At 35.0% G+C, this 20,219-nt stretch overlaps 1 protein-coding gene across 1 annotated transcript; it reads right to left on the reverse strand.

Moving 5' to 3' along the window:
* Positions 1-248: 248 nt before the first annotated feature.
* On the reverse strand, positions 249-2,551 carry LOC145570856 (protein FAR1-RELATED SEQUENCE 5-like). Its single transcript, XM_081629982.1, has 3 exons — positions 1,449-2,551; positions 1,269-1,343; positions 249-1,080 (listed from the first exon to the last, which is right to left on the reverse strand). Exons 1-3 carry the CDS (start codon positions 2,549-2,551, stop codon positions 249-251), a joined length of 2,010 nt encoding a protein of 669 aa, XP_081486108.1.
* Positions 2,552-20,219: the final 17,668 nt, after the last annotated feature.

The following is a 20,219-nucleotide window of genomic DNA, read 5'->3' on the forward strand; positions in this document are numbered from 1 at the left end:
CAATAAAAATGGCACTATAGAAATAAAAAGTGTATTATTATGTGTCACTATGTTCTTTCTCTCCTTCCATCTCCTCCATTTCATCACTAGGCCGTGATGTCGCTTCTTGTAAATATGAAGTTGTTTTGCAGCCTTTCTATTCTTCTTTGAAATCTTGAAATCATGTACATGAACATATATAAAATGAAAATCTAGTAGGAAGTAAACATAGTACAAAATTTATTTATTTTTTTAAAAAAATACCTCATTCAAGTTGGATTTTTTTTTTTTTTTTGCGGACAATTTCGACTATCATGGTTTGTTCTCTGACCACAAGTTCTACAAAGTCTATCTTTCTTTTGGCTTTCCTCTATAGCAATCTCTTTGTCAGATTTTTTCCTTTTCCTACTACCACTACCTTTGTTGGAAGACTTGTTTGGAGGAAGAATATCAACAACGATGTCATTAGATCCAACAAATAATTCAATGTGCTTATTTTTTGCTTCACGTTTATCAACTAGACTTTCAGAATCCAAGTCTTTCATCTCATTTTCAAAAGATATTAGCTTAGACAACAATGACTCAAGACATTCAACTTTCTCCTCACAAAGACTTACACATGAAAAAAACCTGTACCATAAATCACCAACTAGCTTTTGCTTCTTATCCTTCTTTGCCCCATCAAGCAAGTTGTTGTTTAAGCCAAAAATTGGTTTCTTCATAGCTTCTTTAGTCCAACGATGCAAAACATATTGCCTTGGAATCTCAAATAAGAACTTTCCTAGAATGTGACGACATAATATTCCAACAGATTCAAACATCTTACAGGAGCAAGAAGCATCATTAGAACACAAAACATATGTGAAATGATAGCCTTTTTTTCTTGTGTTGTCAACAATTCTATATTTCTCAATCCCTTCTTCTTCATTGATGGTAACACTACTTATACCACAATTGTACAAAGTATGCTTGAATTCCTTTTGGAATATGTAAAATACATTATGAGTGTAAACTAATGCAGCATACTTTTCCAAGTGCAGGGGAGTGACAAGTTGGGGATGTGTAGTTTTCGAAGTAGCATTCAACTTGTCTTGTGTGTGCCTTGAGCATCAATTTCAGATTCATAGCGAAACCACAACTCAACCAATAACAAATGTTGATTGGTGAAATTAGTGAAAAATCTATTTTCACTCTCTGATCTTTGGGTTGACCTTAAAATCCCACCCATAAAAAGGTCACGAAAGTAGGAAGGAATCTACATATTCCTTACATTATACATATTTTTAAACCAATCTTCATTCACTAAATCAAATTCAGACATCACAGACTGCCAACCAATTTCAAATTCTTCTGGTTTAAGGTCTCTATTCCACACAACAGAGTTCAGTTTATGAAGAAAGTCAGTTTCTAAGCATAATTTGGGCCCAACCTTTTGTGGCACTTTTTTCATAATGTGCCACATACAAAACCTATGTTTTGCCTTATCAAGAACTTTTTTAATTGCCACTTTCATCGCAGGGTCTTGATCTGTCATTATACAGGCAGGCTGACAGTTATTCATTGCCTTTAAGAAAGTTTCAAATAACCATTCAAAGGATTCAATATCCTCCTTTTCAAGTAAGCCTATCCCAAAAGTCACACACTTACCATGGTGATCAACACCCGTAAATGGGGCAAAAACCATAGAGTATTTGTTGGTGTCAAATGTTGTATCAAATGTAATCATATCACAGAACAACGAATAATTTTTTCTACTAATTGCATCTGCCCAAAATACTCTTGTCAACCGTTGATGTTCATCCATACAATGCTCAAAGAAAAAGGCACCTTCACTGTTTTCAGCTTTTTCTTTCAAATTGTTTATAAACATCGAAGCATCTTTCGCTTGTATGTAAGCTTTCAAATCTCGATTAAAGTTCTTGAAATCATTCAATGTTGCACCTATATTATCATAGCTACCAAGATGTTCCTTCATCAACTTAAAAGACTTGTTTGGACCAATGTTCAATTTAGAGTTGTCAAAAATAAATTTTTTCTGGCCAAGATTAAGGTTTCCAACATTTGCCAAAAAATTCATTGTGTTGGGAGAAGCAAGATTGTGGCTATGAGATTCATGAAAGGCAGAAACCATCCATTTTCCATCTGAACGTTCCCTAATCCCAATCATTGCATTACATCTAACACGATTTATGGTTCTTTTTCTAGCTTTAGGCTTTACATCTTTCTTAGCAACTCTTGCTTTTGTTTCACCATCCTTCGTAAACAGTTGTTTATTACAATATAAATATTTCAAGTATACTTTATCACTATCCTGAGTTCTCTTTTCAGTACCTAGTCTTACCACAAACCCACAAAATCTAGCATATTGCTTATAAAACTCAACACCTTTAAGTAAGGAATCAAAAGGCATACCAAGTGTAGGCTTTAGTTCAGGGGGACAACACGGTATGAACTCTTTTGTTTCTCTAGGAGTGTAACACACACTTGGGCCCTTTAGTGACGGCAAGTTTTCAGACACATTGGTAGTTGTAGATGTATTCGAGCAACTACCTTCTTCTGATTCCTCTTCCATTATTTGCATATAATATCAAATAACATGGTTAAAAATGGCTACTCTAATAAAATAAATATGATACATTCCATGGTGCCACTAACTAAGCACCAACAAAATAATCTACAATATATGGTTATGGTATCATAAAAAAGGGTAACTATATAGTATTGAGCAAGGTGATAGTCATTCAAGCAAATACACAAACACCTTATGTGCAACAATAGAAACCTTCACAGATGAAATGATTGAAACTTGTAACCAGAAAAATCAAGGAAATAATATCAAAATACCATATTTATATGAAAAAAAGAACATAATATAAACTTAAATTCATGAAAAACGAAAAAAAAAAATCAAACATGATACATAGATAGTGATTTTTTCAATTGATATAAAATTGAAAAGAAACAAATTGGATGAAAAAAATACCTCAAAATCCATTCGTCAATGTGATTCAACAGTTCGTGATTTTTAATTGAAAATTTTTCGTGGAAATTTTAATAATCAATCAATTAATTTTTCACAAAAAAAAAAAAAAAAAAAAAAAAAAAAAAAAAAAAAAATATTGGGGGAAAAGGTCGTGTTAGCTGCAAGAAAGAATAAGCTTAGGTAAATCCCTTTGAAATTTCTTGGTTGTGTTTCAACTGTCAGATTATTTCATTAATCATTAACGGTTGAGATTTGTTGTTTTCAGTTTTCAGCGGAACCCCCCTATATATATATATTGCAAAAGGTCCCAAATTTCTGCTAATAAGAAAAAACACTGAAAATCCAGAGAGAACCCTTTCTTCTTCCCTTATTTATTGAATCCCAATTATGATTCAGTCACCTGTTTCGCGGGTTCCTTCTTCATAGCTTCTTTATTAAGTTTGTTACTCCTACTGGAGTACTCTTCCATAAACTCTTTCTCCTTTTTTTTTTGTTTTTTTTTTTGTTAAATAAAAAAAGATTCTTTTGTGTGCTTTTAGAAATTATTAGCAGCACACATTCACTACTTTGTCATTAAAAAATGTCTATGTTGCTCGAACTCAGATTCGGCTATTTGAGATAAAATCAGGACTCCGAGTATCATACTACTATTGTGATGTCCGGACAAATTGTTATATGTCCTGAGATGGAATTGGATTGTGATATATATTACGGTAAATTCTTTAATTTTAATGGTTGAGAAAATGTGATTTTTTTATAACAAATTGAGGTTTATGATAGATGGAATTACGTGACGTGACTTGTAATACAACATTACTGAGAACTATATTGAAAGTCGTATGTGTTGTTATCATGTTAGGGTCACCTAAGAATTTGTAATTTAACATGCCATTTGAAAATTCAACTTAAACGTGAGGCTTATTATTATAATGTGCAAATGTAGGTCTATGTCCATGATAGTACAACAACATTTGTGCTATACTATCAAATTATCATTTACTGTAGACATCTTAACATGTTCAAAGTGGCAACACACGAGACTATTATTGAAAGGAAAAACATGAGAATGATTTATCATTGGTGCATTGGCCATTGGAATTAAAATGAAAATCAATACGTAGTATTTTAAATTATTGGGCTTGGACGGAACATGGAAGGTTAGAAGCAAAAATAAACCAAGTCCAATTATTTATAATTCACGTCAGTCATCTTAAGTTCTAACACATGATTTTTTTTTTAGGGATAAACTATTATGGAATACTTTGTATTAGTACATATAACGTATTGAAAACACTACAAATTTTTCCATACATTTCAAAATGATTTTTTTAACCATTGAATTAAGACGATATATAACAATCAAAATTATTTTTCGTCATTATGTAGAATAAAAAAATTTTAAATTAAAATATTTTGGGTTTGAGAAATGAGAAGACTGGGAAATATATCTGTTACAGCATTAACAGTCCATTTTTAAATCTAAAAATAAAAATAAAAAATGAAAATAAGTAAAACCACAAATAGAAGCGGAAAACCGGATCTCACAGGACTCATACTGTCACACATACCCATGCATGGTCAATGACTCATTGGTCATGTAACATGTTGCAGTCAATAAGTATGCTTGGTCACTACTCGTTTTTTTTACCGTTGAGCAGTAATGCACAAATTTATTATGGTAAATCTATTGATCGAATCCGCATTGGACACAATATATGTACCCGTATCTTTATTTTTTTTTTTTGGTAGAAGAGAGGGGCAAGCCCCAAAAAAACACAAACCCAAACAAACAGAAAAACGAAAGAAAGAAAACAGAACAAAAACAGAGAAAACAAACTAAAACAAGAAAAGAACTACTATGTCACAAGGACATTTATTCAACTAAGAGACGAAGCAGGTTCAGCTCCAATTTGCTCCTCTCTCCGGCACCATTCGAGGCAAAGCTAATCCACCCAAGTCCTCCAATAAAACTACACGAAGGTCCTTCGGGTCCTCCTCTAACATGACAAATTTTGAGGACATCGTCACACCAAAGTTAGCAAGCCAATCCGCCGCTCGATTAGCTTCTCTAAAACAATGTGAAATTTTAACATCCCAATCTCTTCCATGAATAAGTGCCTTACACTTGCGAATCATATGAATATAGGGAGAGTGTGAAGGGGAATCCTCCACCAACAAATTAGCAACGACCTCTGAGTCAAGGGATATATGCACCTTTCGATGACCACCTTCCCAAGCAACCATCAACCCTCTAAGCACCGCCATCAGCTCAGCCTTCGTGCAAGAACATATACCGCAGTTCATAGCAAAACACTCAAAGAGTTCTCCATTCGAGCCTCGAATTAAGCCCCCTGCTCCTGCCTTACCTGGGTTATTCTTTGCAGCCCCATCAGTATTCAATTTTACCCACCCAATGTCAGGTTGAGTCCATCGAATATACACTTGTTCTCTTTTTCTTTTGCCTCCTTGAAATCTCAGAGAAACATTACTCTCCATAGCTTGTTTAATTAGCCCAATTCTAGCAAAAATAAAACTGACCTGATCTAATGGAATATTTGGAGTCAAATTGAAGCATCTCTCATTCCTCCATTTCCACATCCACCAACATCCAACTGAGAAAATCCTCGGCCATTCTTCTCCAAGTAGCTCTTCTCCACCTGACGAGTTATCCACAATCCAATCTAGGATAGAGTGCACTGGTAAGTTCACGAAGTCATTCCCTCCCAATTTTTTCCAGATGTTGCTTGCAGCAGGGCATTCAAGCAGAATATGCAGACTAGTCTCTTCGTTAGCACCACAAACACCACACCTAGGGTCATCAGTTAAACCCCTGATGAACCTATTTTTATTTGACATAATCCGATCCTGGGCAGCCAACCATAAGAAAAACTTGATCCTTTGGGGAACTAGAAGTCTCTAGATTACTTTCCACCCCCTCACACCTTCAATCTCAGACATATCTTCATCCCGCATTATTGAAATTGCAGATTTGATCGTGAATTTCCCATTTGAAGAACCATTCCAATATACCTCATCGACCGCTTCTTCATCCTCAATAATCAAATTGGAAGCTATTTTTCCAAGCACCTCATCAGGCAAATATTCAGCAAATAATTCCAACTTCCACCCTATATTAACATCCCACATCTCCTTGACTGTCATATCTTGTATGTGTAAAGGGGGTTCCCGATCAACATATTCAATCAGAGGTTTCTCCGTTGTCCACCGATGATGCCAGAAAAAGGTACGGTTACCATTACCCACCGCCATATTAATACCTTTGCGCACAATATCAATGCTACTCATGATACCCTTCCAAGTTCTCGAGGCATTACCTTTCTCTTTGAACATATCAAGATCACAGCGATTGTCACAGTACTTAGCTCTCAAAATTCGAGACCAAAGAGAGTTGGGTTCAGCTAGTAGCCTCCACCCAAGCTTGGCTAAGAAAGCTTTGTTCGCATCTCTCATGGAATTAAATCCAAGACCACCTAACTCTTTAGGCCTAGTAATGTTAGCCCAAGACACCATATGCACTTTACGCTGCTCATCTCGTTCACCCCACAAGAACTTTCTATTCTTCCTATCTAACTCATCACAAGTAGATCTAGGAAGTTTAGTTGATTTCATTGTGTAGCTTGGCAAGGTGCTAAGGGTAGACTGCACAAGAGTAGCTCTCCCCGCAATAGACAAAGATTTAATCTTCCATCCTGCCAGCTTACCATTAACTCTATCCACTAAGTATTGATAGTCTCGTTTCGAAGACCTTCCATTAGTCATTGGAACACCTAGATAGGAGCCAAAGTCATTAGTTTGATTCATTGCCAAGCAAGCACACACTTTTTCTCTAACCTCCAGACTTGTATTATTCGAGAAGAAGACTGTCGATTTTGCCACACTCACCCTACTCCCCAACGCATCACAAAATTTTTGTAAGCACTCATTAATCAACACAGCTTGCTCCTCCGAGGCCTCACTAAAGAGCACCAAATCATCAGCAAAAGCAAGGTTCGAAACAGCCGGTCCATTCCTACTTGCTCTTACAGGCTTCCACCCCCCTAGCTTCACTTCTCTATCAATTAGGTGAGCTAGTCTCTCCATACAAATAACATAAATGTATGGTGAGAGAGGATCTCCTTGTCGTATTCCCCTAGTCGGGGAAAACGCTTCCATAGGTTCCCCATTCCAGAGAATCTTAAGCTTAGCCGAGGTAATACACTGCATCGTCACATCAACCATAACTTGAGGAAGTCTAAGCTCCATAAGAGATTCTTTAATAAAATCCCATCTTAATCTGTCATAAGCCTTCTCGAAATCAATTTTCACCGCCATAACACCAACTCTCCCTTGTTTGGCTCTCATCATATGCAACATTTCTTGCATAATAACTACATTATCTGTAATTTGCCTTTTGGGGACAAAGGAACACTGCGTCGGGGAAATAAGAGTAGGTAACACGGGTTTTAATCGATTAACGATCACCTTTGTTACCAACTTATAAGTGATGTTGCAAAGCCTAATGGGGCGAAACTGATTCGTCTTCTCAGGAATGTCAACCTTGGGGATGAGTACTAAAAAAGCATCATTTAGACCATCCGGGAAATCCCTCCCATGGAGTACATCCTTCACCATATTGACAACACTAGGATGAACAAGCTCCCAAAATTTCTGGTAGAAAATAGGTTGAAAGCCATCCGGACCAGGAGCTTTATAGGGTTGCATACTCTTCAAGGCTGCTTGGACTTCACACACACTAAAAGGACGATTAAGCTTATCCATATCAGCACTACTAATTTCTAGGAAGTAATCACAGAGAAGCCTCGTACCACGCACATTCGAATGGTTCTCTTGAAAAAGACCCTTCCAGTAATCGAGTACTAGATTTTGCACTTCGATTTGATCCGAAATCCATTCTTCCTGGGAATTCTTGAGAGTCTCAATTCTATTTCGCCTCCTTCGAATAACCGTAGAGAGGTGAAAATAGCGAGTGTTACGGTCACCATCACATATCGCATTCATCCTAGATTTTTGGAACCATAAGAGTTCCTCCGCATTAAGAACTTCATCAAGTTGTATTCGAAGATCTTGCTCCAAGGAAACCAGGTGAGGCTGCCTACCACTCGAAAGAATTTTCTGGATGCCTTCAATACGAGCCCAAAGTTCAGATTTTCGTCGAAAAATATTATAAAAAATTTCTCTACTCCACGACTCCAATTTGCCAGCAAAAGTCTTTAAGAAAGGCACAATTGGAACCTCTGGATCCCAATTTTTATGGACAAATTCATCAAAATTCTTATGTGTGAACCACGCTGCCTGAAAGCGGAAGGGTTTCAAGGTTGTAGGGAGAGGAGCGAAGCCAGAGGTGCTTATCAATATTGGGCAATGATCTGACTGAGACTTAGGAAGAGTACGAACCGCACCTTCATCAAACTTTAGGCGCCACTCATCATTAGCAAAGGCCCTATCGAGACGGGCCGATTTGAAAGTAGCAGGAGACAAGCCTCGAAACCAAGTATCCTTAGGACCCGAACTTCCCAAATCAATTAATTCCATGTTTTCAACCCAATTTACAAAATCACGACATCTTCTCTGTATTTCACTTCCACCTTCACCATTCCTCTCCTCCATCGACATAGTATCATTGAAGTCACCAGCTAACAATTTTTGCTTTAAATTCATTCATTTTGATGAATTTTATAATATTTTTTCATCTTATTAGAATAGATAAATAAAAGTAAATTTTTTTTTTTCCGTAAAAAAAAATTTGCAGTAAAATTTTTTTAATACTATTGAAAATCTCATAGAGTGCTTTTTTTCTTCTAAGAATATATTATACCATACTTATTTTTTTGGAAAAAGAACAATTAATCGTACTCATATCCTCTATTTTTCAAATCGTATTGCATATGTGTTTTGTGTCCGTTTTTGATCCAATACACTTTTCTAGTGCATCCTAAATTCCTAGGTTCTTAGGTAATTAAAAAAAAAAAAAAAAAAGTGAGACTATGTTCAATTTATTATTTATTTGCCTTAGGCAATTCGTAATCAATTGGTTTTATTTTTTTTAAAAGCATATACACTAATTTATCTTTAACACAAAAAAATAGAGAGTGAATATTTGTTTTGTTTTGTTTTTTTTTATTATTATTATTATTATTTTTATATAATACGTATCAAACACGCGGGTCACGGGGTTATTGGTTTCCTTTTAACTTGTGTATATCATTTTTCAAAATAAAAGAAAAAGAGGAATATAAATAAAAAGTATCCAACATCCATTATTGTACTCCGTAATATACATGGTTCTTTCTTTAAAAAATAAATAAATATACATGGTCAAAAGTAAAAGGTATCCAATAAAGCATATTCCATTATTCTAGTGGAGAGTGGAGACGTGGCTTTCGTTGGGCCTTTCATCTTCAACTTACTCCGAATATAAATAAGCAAACCCTAGTAAGTTCTAAGTTGTATCATTTACACCCCTCCTCACGCCCTCTTCCTATTTTTCTCTCTGTATATTTCCTCTCAATGAAATCCAACATTCTTCATCCCATCCTTATACTACATCTTCCAGAGAGAGAGCTTATGTCCATGATATCCAATCCATCTGAAGATGATATGGAGAGAAATTGTGTAAAATTATTTCATTTTCTACCAATCTCTCTTCATATCATCTCTAGAAAAGATGTATATTACAAATTCTATTTTTTCCTGTTTATTACCACCACGCAAAACTGGTTTTTGATTTCTTCTCATACATCAGGTTTGATATTTTTTTTTTTGAATAAAAAATCAATACTTGTTATGAAAATATATAGAAATTAGAGGATTAAGAGAAGAATGTAATAAGAGAAGTATTACTACTTTTATGTATTACTCTTGGTAATATTTTTGTGCCTCATACAAGTGAAATTGCATGGCTATTTATAGTAGTAAGAACCACTATTACATTGTGGGCTATAACATTAGAGGGTGGCAATTAGGGTTGGCTACTACATTAAATGCAATGAAGAAATTGGAGTGTGGACATTCACACCTTGACTAAATTAATTAACTCTTAACACTCCCCCTTGAATGTCCATACAAAATAGGGTATATGTTGTCTCGTTAAAACCTTGCTAAGTAAAACCCTTTAGGATAAAAGCCATAGCTAAGGGAAAAGAGTACAACAATATATTACTATATGCTTTAGTGTACTGCCTCATTAAAAACCTTGTCAGGAAAAACCCATTGGGATAAAAACCTGATCGAAGGGAAAAAGAGTGCAGTGCATATAATGCTCCCCCTGATTTTAACATAGTTTATGAAGACGACGCATCCCAATCTTGTGGACCAACCGCTCAACACTTTTCGAAGGTAGGGACTTTGTAAACAAGTCTGCAAGATTATCAGATGATTGGATCTGTTGGACATTTATATTCCCTTCCTTCTGCAAATCGTGTGTAAAGAACAGTTTTGGGGATATATGTTTAGTCCTATCACCTTTAATATATCCTTCAGTTACTTGTGCAATACATGCAGTATTGTCTTCGTAAATGATGGTTGGACTTTCAGTTACTTCTTTCATCCCACATTCTTCTTGGATATTGCCGATCATTGACCTTAGCCATACACACTCACGTCCTCCTTCATAAAGGGCAATCAACTCAGCATGATTTGATGATGTCGCAGTTAAGGTTTGCTTTGTTGATTTCCAAGAAATTGCAGTTCCACCATAGGTGAACAGATATCCAGTTTGTGACTTGGCGTTTTGTGGGTCTGATAGATATCCAGCATCTGCATATCCGATGAGGGTGGCATCTTTCCTTGATTGATAAAACAAACCAAGATCTTTCGTTCCTCGTAGATATTGTAGTAAGTGTCTTACTCCTTTCCAGTGTCTCTTCGTTGGTGCGTTGCTAAACCTGGCTAACAAATTCACAGAAAAAGCTATGTCTGGTCTAGTATTGTTAGCTAGATACATTAGAGCCCCAATTGCACTTAGATATGGTACTTCAGGACCAAGGACATCCTCGTTTTCCTCTCGAGGTCTAAATGGATCATATTTCATAGTCAAAGACCGAACAATCATCGGGGTGTTTGTTGGGGTCGCTTTGTCCATGAAAAAACGTTTTAACACTCTTTCGGTGTAGTTAGACTGATGGACAAAAATACCATTATTTAAGTGCTCAATTTTCAATCCAAGACAAAATTTACTTTGTCCAAGGTCTTTCATCTCAAATTCTTTCATCAAGTATTTTGTAGTTCTTTCAAGTTCATTTGGGGTTCCAATGATATTCAAGTCATCAACATAAACTGCAACAATTGCAAACCCTGATTGTGATCTCTTAATGAAAACACAAGGACTGATTTGATTATTCTTGAACCCTTCTTTCATAAGGTATTCACTAAGACGATTATACCACATCCTCCTAGACTGTTTCAATCCATAAAGTGACCTTTTTAATTTTATGGAAAGTAAATGTCTAGGCTTGTGGTTTTCTGGTAATTTTAGTCCATCTGGGACTTTCATATAAATATCTGTATCGAGTGACCCATATAAATATGCGGTCACTACATCCATCAATCGCATCTTTAGTCCTTCTGAGACTGTCAAGCTTACCAGAAATCTTAACGTAGTTGCATCAACTACGGGAGAATATGTCTCCTCATAATCAATCCCTGGAATTTGAGAAAAACCTTGGGCTACAAGTCTTGCCTTGTATCTAACAATTTCATTTTTCTCATTTCGTTTTCTCACAAATACCCACTTGTATCCAACTGGCTTTACACCTTCTGGTGTAAGGGTTATTTTTCCAAACACTTCTCGTTTTTCGAGTGACTTCAACTCTGTCTGCATTGCCTCTTTCCATTTTGGCCAATCATGCCTGCAACGACATTCTTCCACTGTTCTTGGTTCACTATCATTTTCGTCAGATGCCATTTCAATTGCAATGGAATATGCAAATATTTCATCTACGATAACATCATTTCTATTCCAATAATTCCTGGTAGAAACAAAGTTTATTGAAGTTTCATTGTTATCGATGTCATGGTCATCTTGTTCATCCCCTTTCGGATTATCATCTTTTTCTCTATTCTCATCTGTACTTTGTCTTTCTTGACCTTCCGTAAGGGGAATGTTGTTGATCTCATCAGGTCTTTTTAATTTTCTTGGTTTAGAGTCTTTTGAACCAAGTGGTCTTCCACGCTTTTGGCGTGCTAGAGATTCATTTTCAGTGATCTTATCACCAGATGGAATTTCAATTCGTGCAGTGATCGCCCTCGAACAAACTAAATAAAACTAACCTATAAAAGCAATAGACCAAACTCACTGTCATAGGAATCATGGTTACACTTAGCATGTGCAACAAGTCCTCTAACGTGAGAACATACCCACAAAGTCTCTTCATTTGGAATCTTTGAATCAATCAGCAAACATAACTAACATAAGCATTTAAACACTCACCAGCATGCATGGACCATATATTTGACATTTATACAAATTTCAACACCCTCAATGTCCGACATCGTATCATTTCCGTTTCTCACCTTTATTTTAGATATTTAATTAGATGTCTCTGATCATTAGAACTTTTATTAAAAGAACAAGGTAAAGTGAAGGTGGGAACTATGTTTGGGCTTGTAATGGTACAGGTGGAGACTAGTAGAGCACATTAATACGTAGTACATTTATATCACACATCTCCAACATACTTTTTTTTTTTTTTATTTTTATTTTTTTTTTTTTTGTCTCAGGACTCTTAATGTTTTGTCTCTGTCAAACAGTTCTTGTAGCGAGTAATCGACCAGTGACTCCCGGTCCAATTGGCCCAAGGCACTAGGTTTTAAGATACCCCTACGGATCTACTTACTCGAACTGCTTAAGCATGAGATAAAAACATCACACGTACATAACTGGGTTTTGAACCTTTTTTTTTTCTTTTTTTTTTGTTAAACCCAGACATTGGTACGCAGAGCCTTCAAATCTGAAACTTTTCATTAGAAAACCACCAAATAATGACACCCACCATTCCACTTTACATCACAATTTAACAATATGCTCTACTAATCCCAAAAGGTGTTTCAATGGTTTTCTGGACAGAGGCACATTTAATTTGTGAGTTTATATGATAAGAAACTTAAGCTCAAATTGGCTCAATATTGGATGATGTTAGTGGTAGGCTTTGAGACATGATAAAATTATTAGTGAGAAACAAAAACTTTTACTAATCATACCAAAGAAGGGTTTAATCTATCTTTCATGTCTGTAATCCACAGCATGCAATAAATAAAAGATATTCTTTTATATTTTTTTATTTGCTGATTAACCCAAAGTTCCTTCATTTATTCATGAAACTAGCAATAACAAACTTATTATTCTAAAATTCGACAGCACCTCCTCTAAATTAGGAGCAATCCACTAAAAAATGAACTATTTTAATCAATGCATTTACAGCCAAATATCCATTCAAATAGCATTCTCTCCACAAAAACCAAATCAATTTCAAATATTCAACCCCCCCCCCCCCCCCGCACTTAAACTTTTCATTGTCCTCGATGAAAACAAAAGGAAAGAAAGGAAAAGAGAAACTTAGCTGGTCATGTGAGCTGTTTCAACGCTATGGATCAGCTCCAAGTTTGTGTTATGTTCTGGAAGACTTGCAAACTTTAAACTTTGAAGTACGGTGAAGCATCAAGCAGTTCATTTGTCTTATCAGGAAGTGAAATGTCCTATCTAGCCCTTTGTATTTGTTTGTTCAATCTGCCAGAGCAACATGGGGTAAGGCTGGTGCTAATTTCAGAACAAAAAGAACACACAAAAATATGAACTATTAAAGAAAGAAAGAAAGAAAGTGCAGAAAAATAATCTTGGGTTGCCTCCCAAGAAGCGCCTTCGTTTAGAGTCGTTGGCTCGACATATCTATTAATCCTTAGAAGCTCAGCTCATTAAGGGCATCGAAAAGCAATTGCTCAAGCCCTACATTATTTACCATCTCATCTAGTAATATCTCTACATTATCAACTCCAATCTGTGCAAGATGGTAAGATATCTGGTTAGTAGCACCTGTTTCTTCAAGTGAACCTTGTTCATCAAAAACATTGATGTTAACACTGTGACCATTGTTGCCTAAAGTAACACTACCATTAGCTACATCAATCAACGCTCTTGCAGTCTTTAAGAATGGTCGTCCCAATAAAATTTTTTTCGGAAATATTTTCAACATCAATGACATAGAAATCAGCAAGGAAAAATAATTGTTTGATTTGAATCAAAACATTTTCCAAACAACCATTTGGAGAAACACTATTACCATTAGCCATGTAAAGAATTTCATTCGTGTTCCTCAAAGGTCCTAATTCAAACGTATCACACATAGAAGAAGGCAAGATATTGACAGAAGATCCTAAATCTAACACACACTCATGAAAACCAGATTTTCCAATTTTGCAAAGAATAGAAAACAAACCAGGATCATCACACTTTGGAGGCGGTGCACAAAATTCAGATTCCTTACTAGACTTATTAAGAAAAGCATCCAACAATGATTTATACTTAGGAACCATTTTCACAGCATCTAATAACGGGATTTTGTTACCTTTCATCATTTTTGGGCTTAAATTACTTCTATTCTCAAGTTCTAAAGACTCATCAATGGTGACTTTACTCTGTTTAAACACAGCATTTGCTTTTGGGTTTGGAAAAGTTTGGGCTGGGAGTCTTCCTCCCAATTGAGTCTCTGAGTTACTTAAGGAAGTACAAATGTGACTTAATTGAATGTCAAGTTGTTGAAGATGGGAATCTGTTTTACTTTGATATTCAGTGTTTTGATTATGCACTTGTCCTATTTGAGTCGCCAACTGCTTTACCATACTTTCTAGTGAAAGACCTTGAGATTGAGAAGAGGGGTTTTGCTGACCATACTGCCTTGGTTGGTTATTTGGTAATAATTGCGGTTTGTGTCCATACCTAAGATTAGGGTGGTCTTTCCAGCCTTCATTATAAGTTTGTGAGAACGGATCATACTTCCTATTTTGTTGACCAGGAAAACCCCCTAAAGCATTAACATCTTCACTTTGTATAGTAGGACATTCATCAGTAGCATGAGAAAAATCAGAACAAACACCACAAACTCTAGATTTAGACTCATTATTAGCAATTTTAGAAACAAGAGTAGTCAAAGTAGCAATTTGTTGAGAATTTTCTTGCAATTGATTCTGAATACCACTTATATCAATTTCATTTAGTCTTTTAACATCATTTCTAGTACTAAACTGCTGTGTGTTTTGAGCCATATTAGAGATTAATTTTCTAGCTTGACTTGGTGTTTTATCCACTAATGCACCCCCACTAGATGCATCTATCATACCCCTATCATTAGGTGACAACCCCTCATAAAAGTATTGAATTAGCAATTGATCACTAATTTGATGTTGTGGACAAGATGAACAAAGCCTATTAAAACGTTGCCAATACTCATATAAAGACTCATTATTATTCTGTCTAATTCCACAAATTTCCTTCCTAATAGAACCTATACGACTCGCAGGAAAGAATCTTTCAAGAAAAACTTTTTCCAATTCTGCCCAAGAATTAATGGAACTAGATGGAAGTTGCTCATATAACCACTCTTTAGCAGGATCTTGCAAAGAAAAAGGAAAAGCATGCAATCTAATATGTTCCTGTTCTATTCCTTCGGGATTCATAGAAGAACATACTACTTTAAACTCTTTTAAATGTCTATAAGGATTCTCACCTGCGTTCCCATAGATTAAGGAAACCTGAGTTTAGTTTGAGAGGATTCTCTAATTCCGGAAAGACAATGCAAAGAGGATCTTCCCCTGTTTTAGGGGCTCCCAGCTCCTTCAACGTCTGTTCTGCCATGTGGTTGTATTTGATCGGCAATGGATCTTCTATTTCAAGTGCTGGTTCAGCACTTAAAATATGCAGAAGCTCCTCTGGTTTTGCTTCGTTTAACAAGTCTATGTACGCTCTTATGTGGTGAAGTCTTGCTTCTTTATCGTATGCGTACATGCACCTGAAAAATATTTCATAAAACAAGTACATAATGAGTATATTATGCTGCCAGAATGTTAACTAAATAATGCATTTCAGATTTTCAGCTTATTGTTGACACGGTAGCATAAAAACAACATTTAGACAGACAATATTCATTTAAATTTATTCTGCTAAGGATTTTAGCATATTTGTTTCAGTCTATTTCTATTCGAAAATCAATTATTAAACCAGATTTGCAAAAACTCAGACTAAAAACAAGCAAGCTCTAATCTATGCTATTTAATGCACTTCATATGTCAAAAATAATTCACAGAATGACACATAAAAGGGAACTAACTCCTCATACAGTTTCTGCCAGGAAGCAATTATACACGTTTTAACATTCATAATTAAGTTCTAATGGTTCTAGCAAATTACATAAACAAGATTAATTCTTGCAAAAATAAGTTATGTGAGTACTTAAAGCAAAAGCTGAACATAAGTTGCTAGCATGCAATTATTCCGGTGAAGAAAATAAATAAATTAATAGGATCAGTTACAATATGTCAATCAAATTTTACCAAGTTATATTAAAGAGGATTAAGCAAGTCCTATTGTAGTTAGGCTCAAACAAACATAATTAGAAAAGGCCAATCAATAAAACTTGCAAAAATTGGGTCTAAAAACAAACATATTCTATATAATCATGATAACATGCTACCCAATTTCCATCATCCATGTTCACTCATTAGTACTTAACACATATGCATCAATAAAAGAAAAGAAAAATCCATAGCATATACCAGATTGTTTAAGCTCACTAATCAGATTGTGTTAAACAAGAATGAAGCTTGCAAAAACGGTACCAAGAAACAAGCAAAAGACTCATTATAACCAATCTATCATATAATTAAGTTTATTTATATATTCAAAGTTCAAAAATCTGGTTTCATGCTATTACTAATATAGTTATTATTATTAATTCAATGGACTAAGCATTATATATATAAGTATTGTTAGATCAAAATGACATTTATATTAAGATCAAAACAAAAAGCTTACAATGGTACTTATATCCATACTAGTTAGTCAAGCAATATATGTCTAAACGATTTGTACAGCTATAGTTTGCAAGCAACTACAGTAAAGAAAACTAACTATCCACATTTAGGTACATACAAAAGCAAGCCTACGTGTATATACTCCATACTCCTAGAGTTAAGTAGGAAATAACTAATAGAATACTACATGCATTAATAATTAAACAACAATAACGGCGTTGACAAGAAGTATTAAGAAAATTAAACATATCTCCCCGGCAACGGCGCCAAAATTTAATACGTGTCGTTTAACCGTATTAAATTAATAATTTATTTACCTAACTTAGACCTTCAAAAATATTTACAAGTAGTAAAAAGGACAAGCAAGGGTCGATCCCACAGAGAGATTGTTAATCTACTATACTCAAATAACTCGTAAAATACAATAACTATTTACACTATTTACATGTGATGGGGGGGTGGGTTTAAAATAGAACTAGTAACCAAACTAAACAAGACTAAAAATACTAATCTACTATTTACAATAGACGACACACTTAACCAACTTCATTAATACCTTTACTTGAATTAAACTATTGGTGACTATAATTAACCGGCCTTGCATAATTAATCAATTTAATTACTAGACTAACTGTAGAGACTTTAGTAACAAAGACTCCCTGTCTTCCCTTAGTTTAAACCAATTTTGAACTAAGCCGAAATTGACTCTAAACCAATCTAATTAACACGAATATGGTCGCAACTTGCATGAATTAGTCTTGGCAGCATTAATATCTAGGAGACCTCATTAGCCCTAACTAATCCGATCACATAAATGTCAAATTATTTAGATTGAAATTGCTCTCTAACTTAAACCAAACCATAATCGCAGACTCAATTTAAAATTAGGGACTACTCTTCTATACAATTTAAACTAAGCTAAACCATATAGATAGCAATACTTTACAATCCAACAATAGAAAGATAACAATCATAGCTGAACTGCAAAATTTATAATTAATACCTAGCAAATTCAAATACCGTAAATTGAAATAAACCATGCAAATAGATTATAAAATTAATAATCAAATCATCACACCAATAATCCAATAAAAGTAATTAATCAATCGTAGCAAAAACAATCCAAAATAACAGTAAATGGAACAATTGAGTAAGAAGACTTATGAACTATACTCCCAAGAACAACCGTACAAGACCCGAATTCGACCCGCGAATTGTCGTCGTTCTCGTTCTACCTCAGACTCGAGACTAAGCCCTCCTCCAATGGCTATCTTCTATACTCCAATTGCCCAATTATGAGTCACTCGAACTATCTCACTCGGATAATATTTCTGATTAAGTTGTGTGTGTTGAGAAGGAATAATTGGGGGGTTTTTATAAGTAAAAACAACCTAGGTTTTCCCGGATCAAAGAGATAGAATTGAGAACAAAGATAGAGATTCATCTTTGCTTGAATTTCGGAGGTAGTATTGATCTTCTTTGATTAAGGAAGATGATGGTAGTTTGGGGTCTTGTTCTGGTTGATATTCACGCCCCTTTTCCTCTTCTTCTTATCTTTTATTTTTTTCTTTTCTTCTTGCTTTCTTTTCATTTGGTTGCACGTGATCTTCAGTGGTGACACAAGTGGGCTTCTTGAAGCTACTTTGCATTCTCCATTTCAAGTCCACCTTATTATTTCCCTTTGACTTCCTACCACAAATACACAACATAATATTAAGTATCACTTATTATAAAATAGTTATAAAATAAAATACTAACATAAAATAAGAACTATAAATATTAAATGGACTAAATTCATAAAATAAATAATTGAAAACGATTATAAGACTAATATTAGGGACTAAAAATATGGTATATTATGCACTTATCATGCAGGGGCATTTTCAGCTGGTATATGTGATTTTGTCACTTTCTTTGCATCTATAAATGCATCAGGCAGCTGATTTGCAATGCTTTGTAAATGAACAATTTTCTGAACTTCTTGTTCACACATATTTGTTCGTGGATCAAACATTGACAATTGTGTTGCATTCCAAATGATTTCTATTTCTTTCTTTCGTGGGTCCACTTTCTCTCCCCCTAAGGCTGGGAATACTGTCTCATTGAAATGACAGTCGGCAAATCTGGCCGTAAATAAATCACCGGTCATTGGTTCAAGATATTTAATTATGGAGGGTGATTCAAACCCAACATAAATTCCCAGCCTTCTTTGTGGACCCATCTTTGTTCGTTGGGGTGGAGCAATAGGAACATACACCGCACAACCAAAAATTTTTAGATGTGAGACATTAGGTTCTCGACCAAAAACTAATTGTAGTGGTGAGAACTTATGATAAGCAGTTGGTCTCAATCTAATTAGAGTTGCCGCATGTATTATGGCATGACCCCAAGCAGATGAAGGCAATTTTGATCTCATAAATAATGGCCTTGCAATCAATTGTAGTCTCTTAATTAATGACTCAGCGAGTCCATTTTGTGTATGAACATGAGCTACTGGATGTTCTACAACAATTCCAATCGACATACAATAATCATTAAATGTTTGGGATGTAAATTCCCCAGCATTGTCAAGCCTTATTCTTTTTATTGTATGGTCTGGAAATTGTGCTCTTAGTTTAATAATTTGAGCAAGGAGTTTTGCAAAAGCAGCATTTTTACTGGATAAGAGACTTACATGTGACCATCGAGTTGAGGCATCAATTAATACCATAAAATATCGGAATGGTCCACATGCAGGATTAATTGGTCCACAAATGTCTCCTTGAATGCTCTCTAAAAATGTTGGAGATTCAGTAGCAATTTTGTTCATAGATGGCCTTATTATTAATTTGCCAAGTGAACATGCAGAACATGTTAATTCATCTGATCGAGGGATTTTAACATCCCTAATTAAATGTCCTACTGAATTTGCTATAATCTTGTGCATTATTCCTGTACCAGGATGACCCAAACAATCATGCCATAAATTTAGCAGATTCTTATTATCTAACTTCTGGTTAGATATTGAATTTATTTCAACTGGTCATATATCTATATGGTATAACCCTGAAGAATATGCTGGCAATTTCTCATACACATGTTTCTTGCCATGTTTTTCTGCCGTGAGGCATAAATATTCCTTTTGATCCACTATCATTGTTTCTAAATGAAAACCATTTTGACGCACATCTCTAAAACTTATAAGATTTCTTCGAGATTTACTCGAATATAAAGCGTC

The sequence above is a fragment of the Chenopodium album genome, chromosome 12, assembly GCF_948465745.1.
Source record: "Chenopodium album chromosome 12, dcCheAlbu1.1, whole genome shotgun sequence".
Classification (NCBI taxonomy): domain Eukaryota; kingdom Viridiplantae; phylum Streptophyta; class Magnoliopsida; order Caryophyllales; family Amaranthaceae; genus Chenopodium; species Chenopodium album.

What these genes read in the sequence shown, in the direction of transcription:
- LOC145570856 (XM_081629982.1), bottom strand. Translation starts at nt 2,551, where the DNA reads ATGGAAGAGGAATCAGAAGAAGGTAGTTGCTCGAATACATCTACAACT. An exon ending in CTTGATAAGGCAAAACATAG is followed by an intron (nt 1,344 to 1,448) that starts GTTTTGTATGTG and finishes TGTGTGGAATAG; the next exon opens with AGACCTTAAACCAGAAGAAT. An exon ending in GATTTAGTGAATGAAGATTG is followed by an intron (nt 1,081 to 1,268) that starts GTTTAAAAATAT and finishes TTGATGCTCAAG; the next exon opens with GCACACACAAGACAAGTTGA.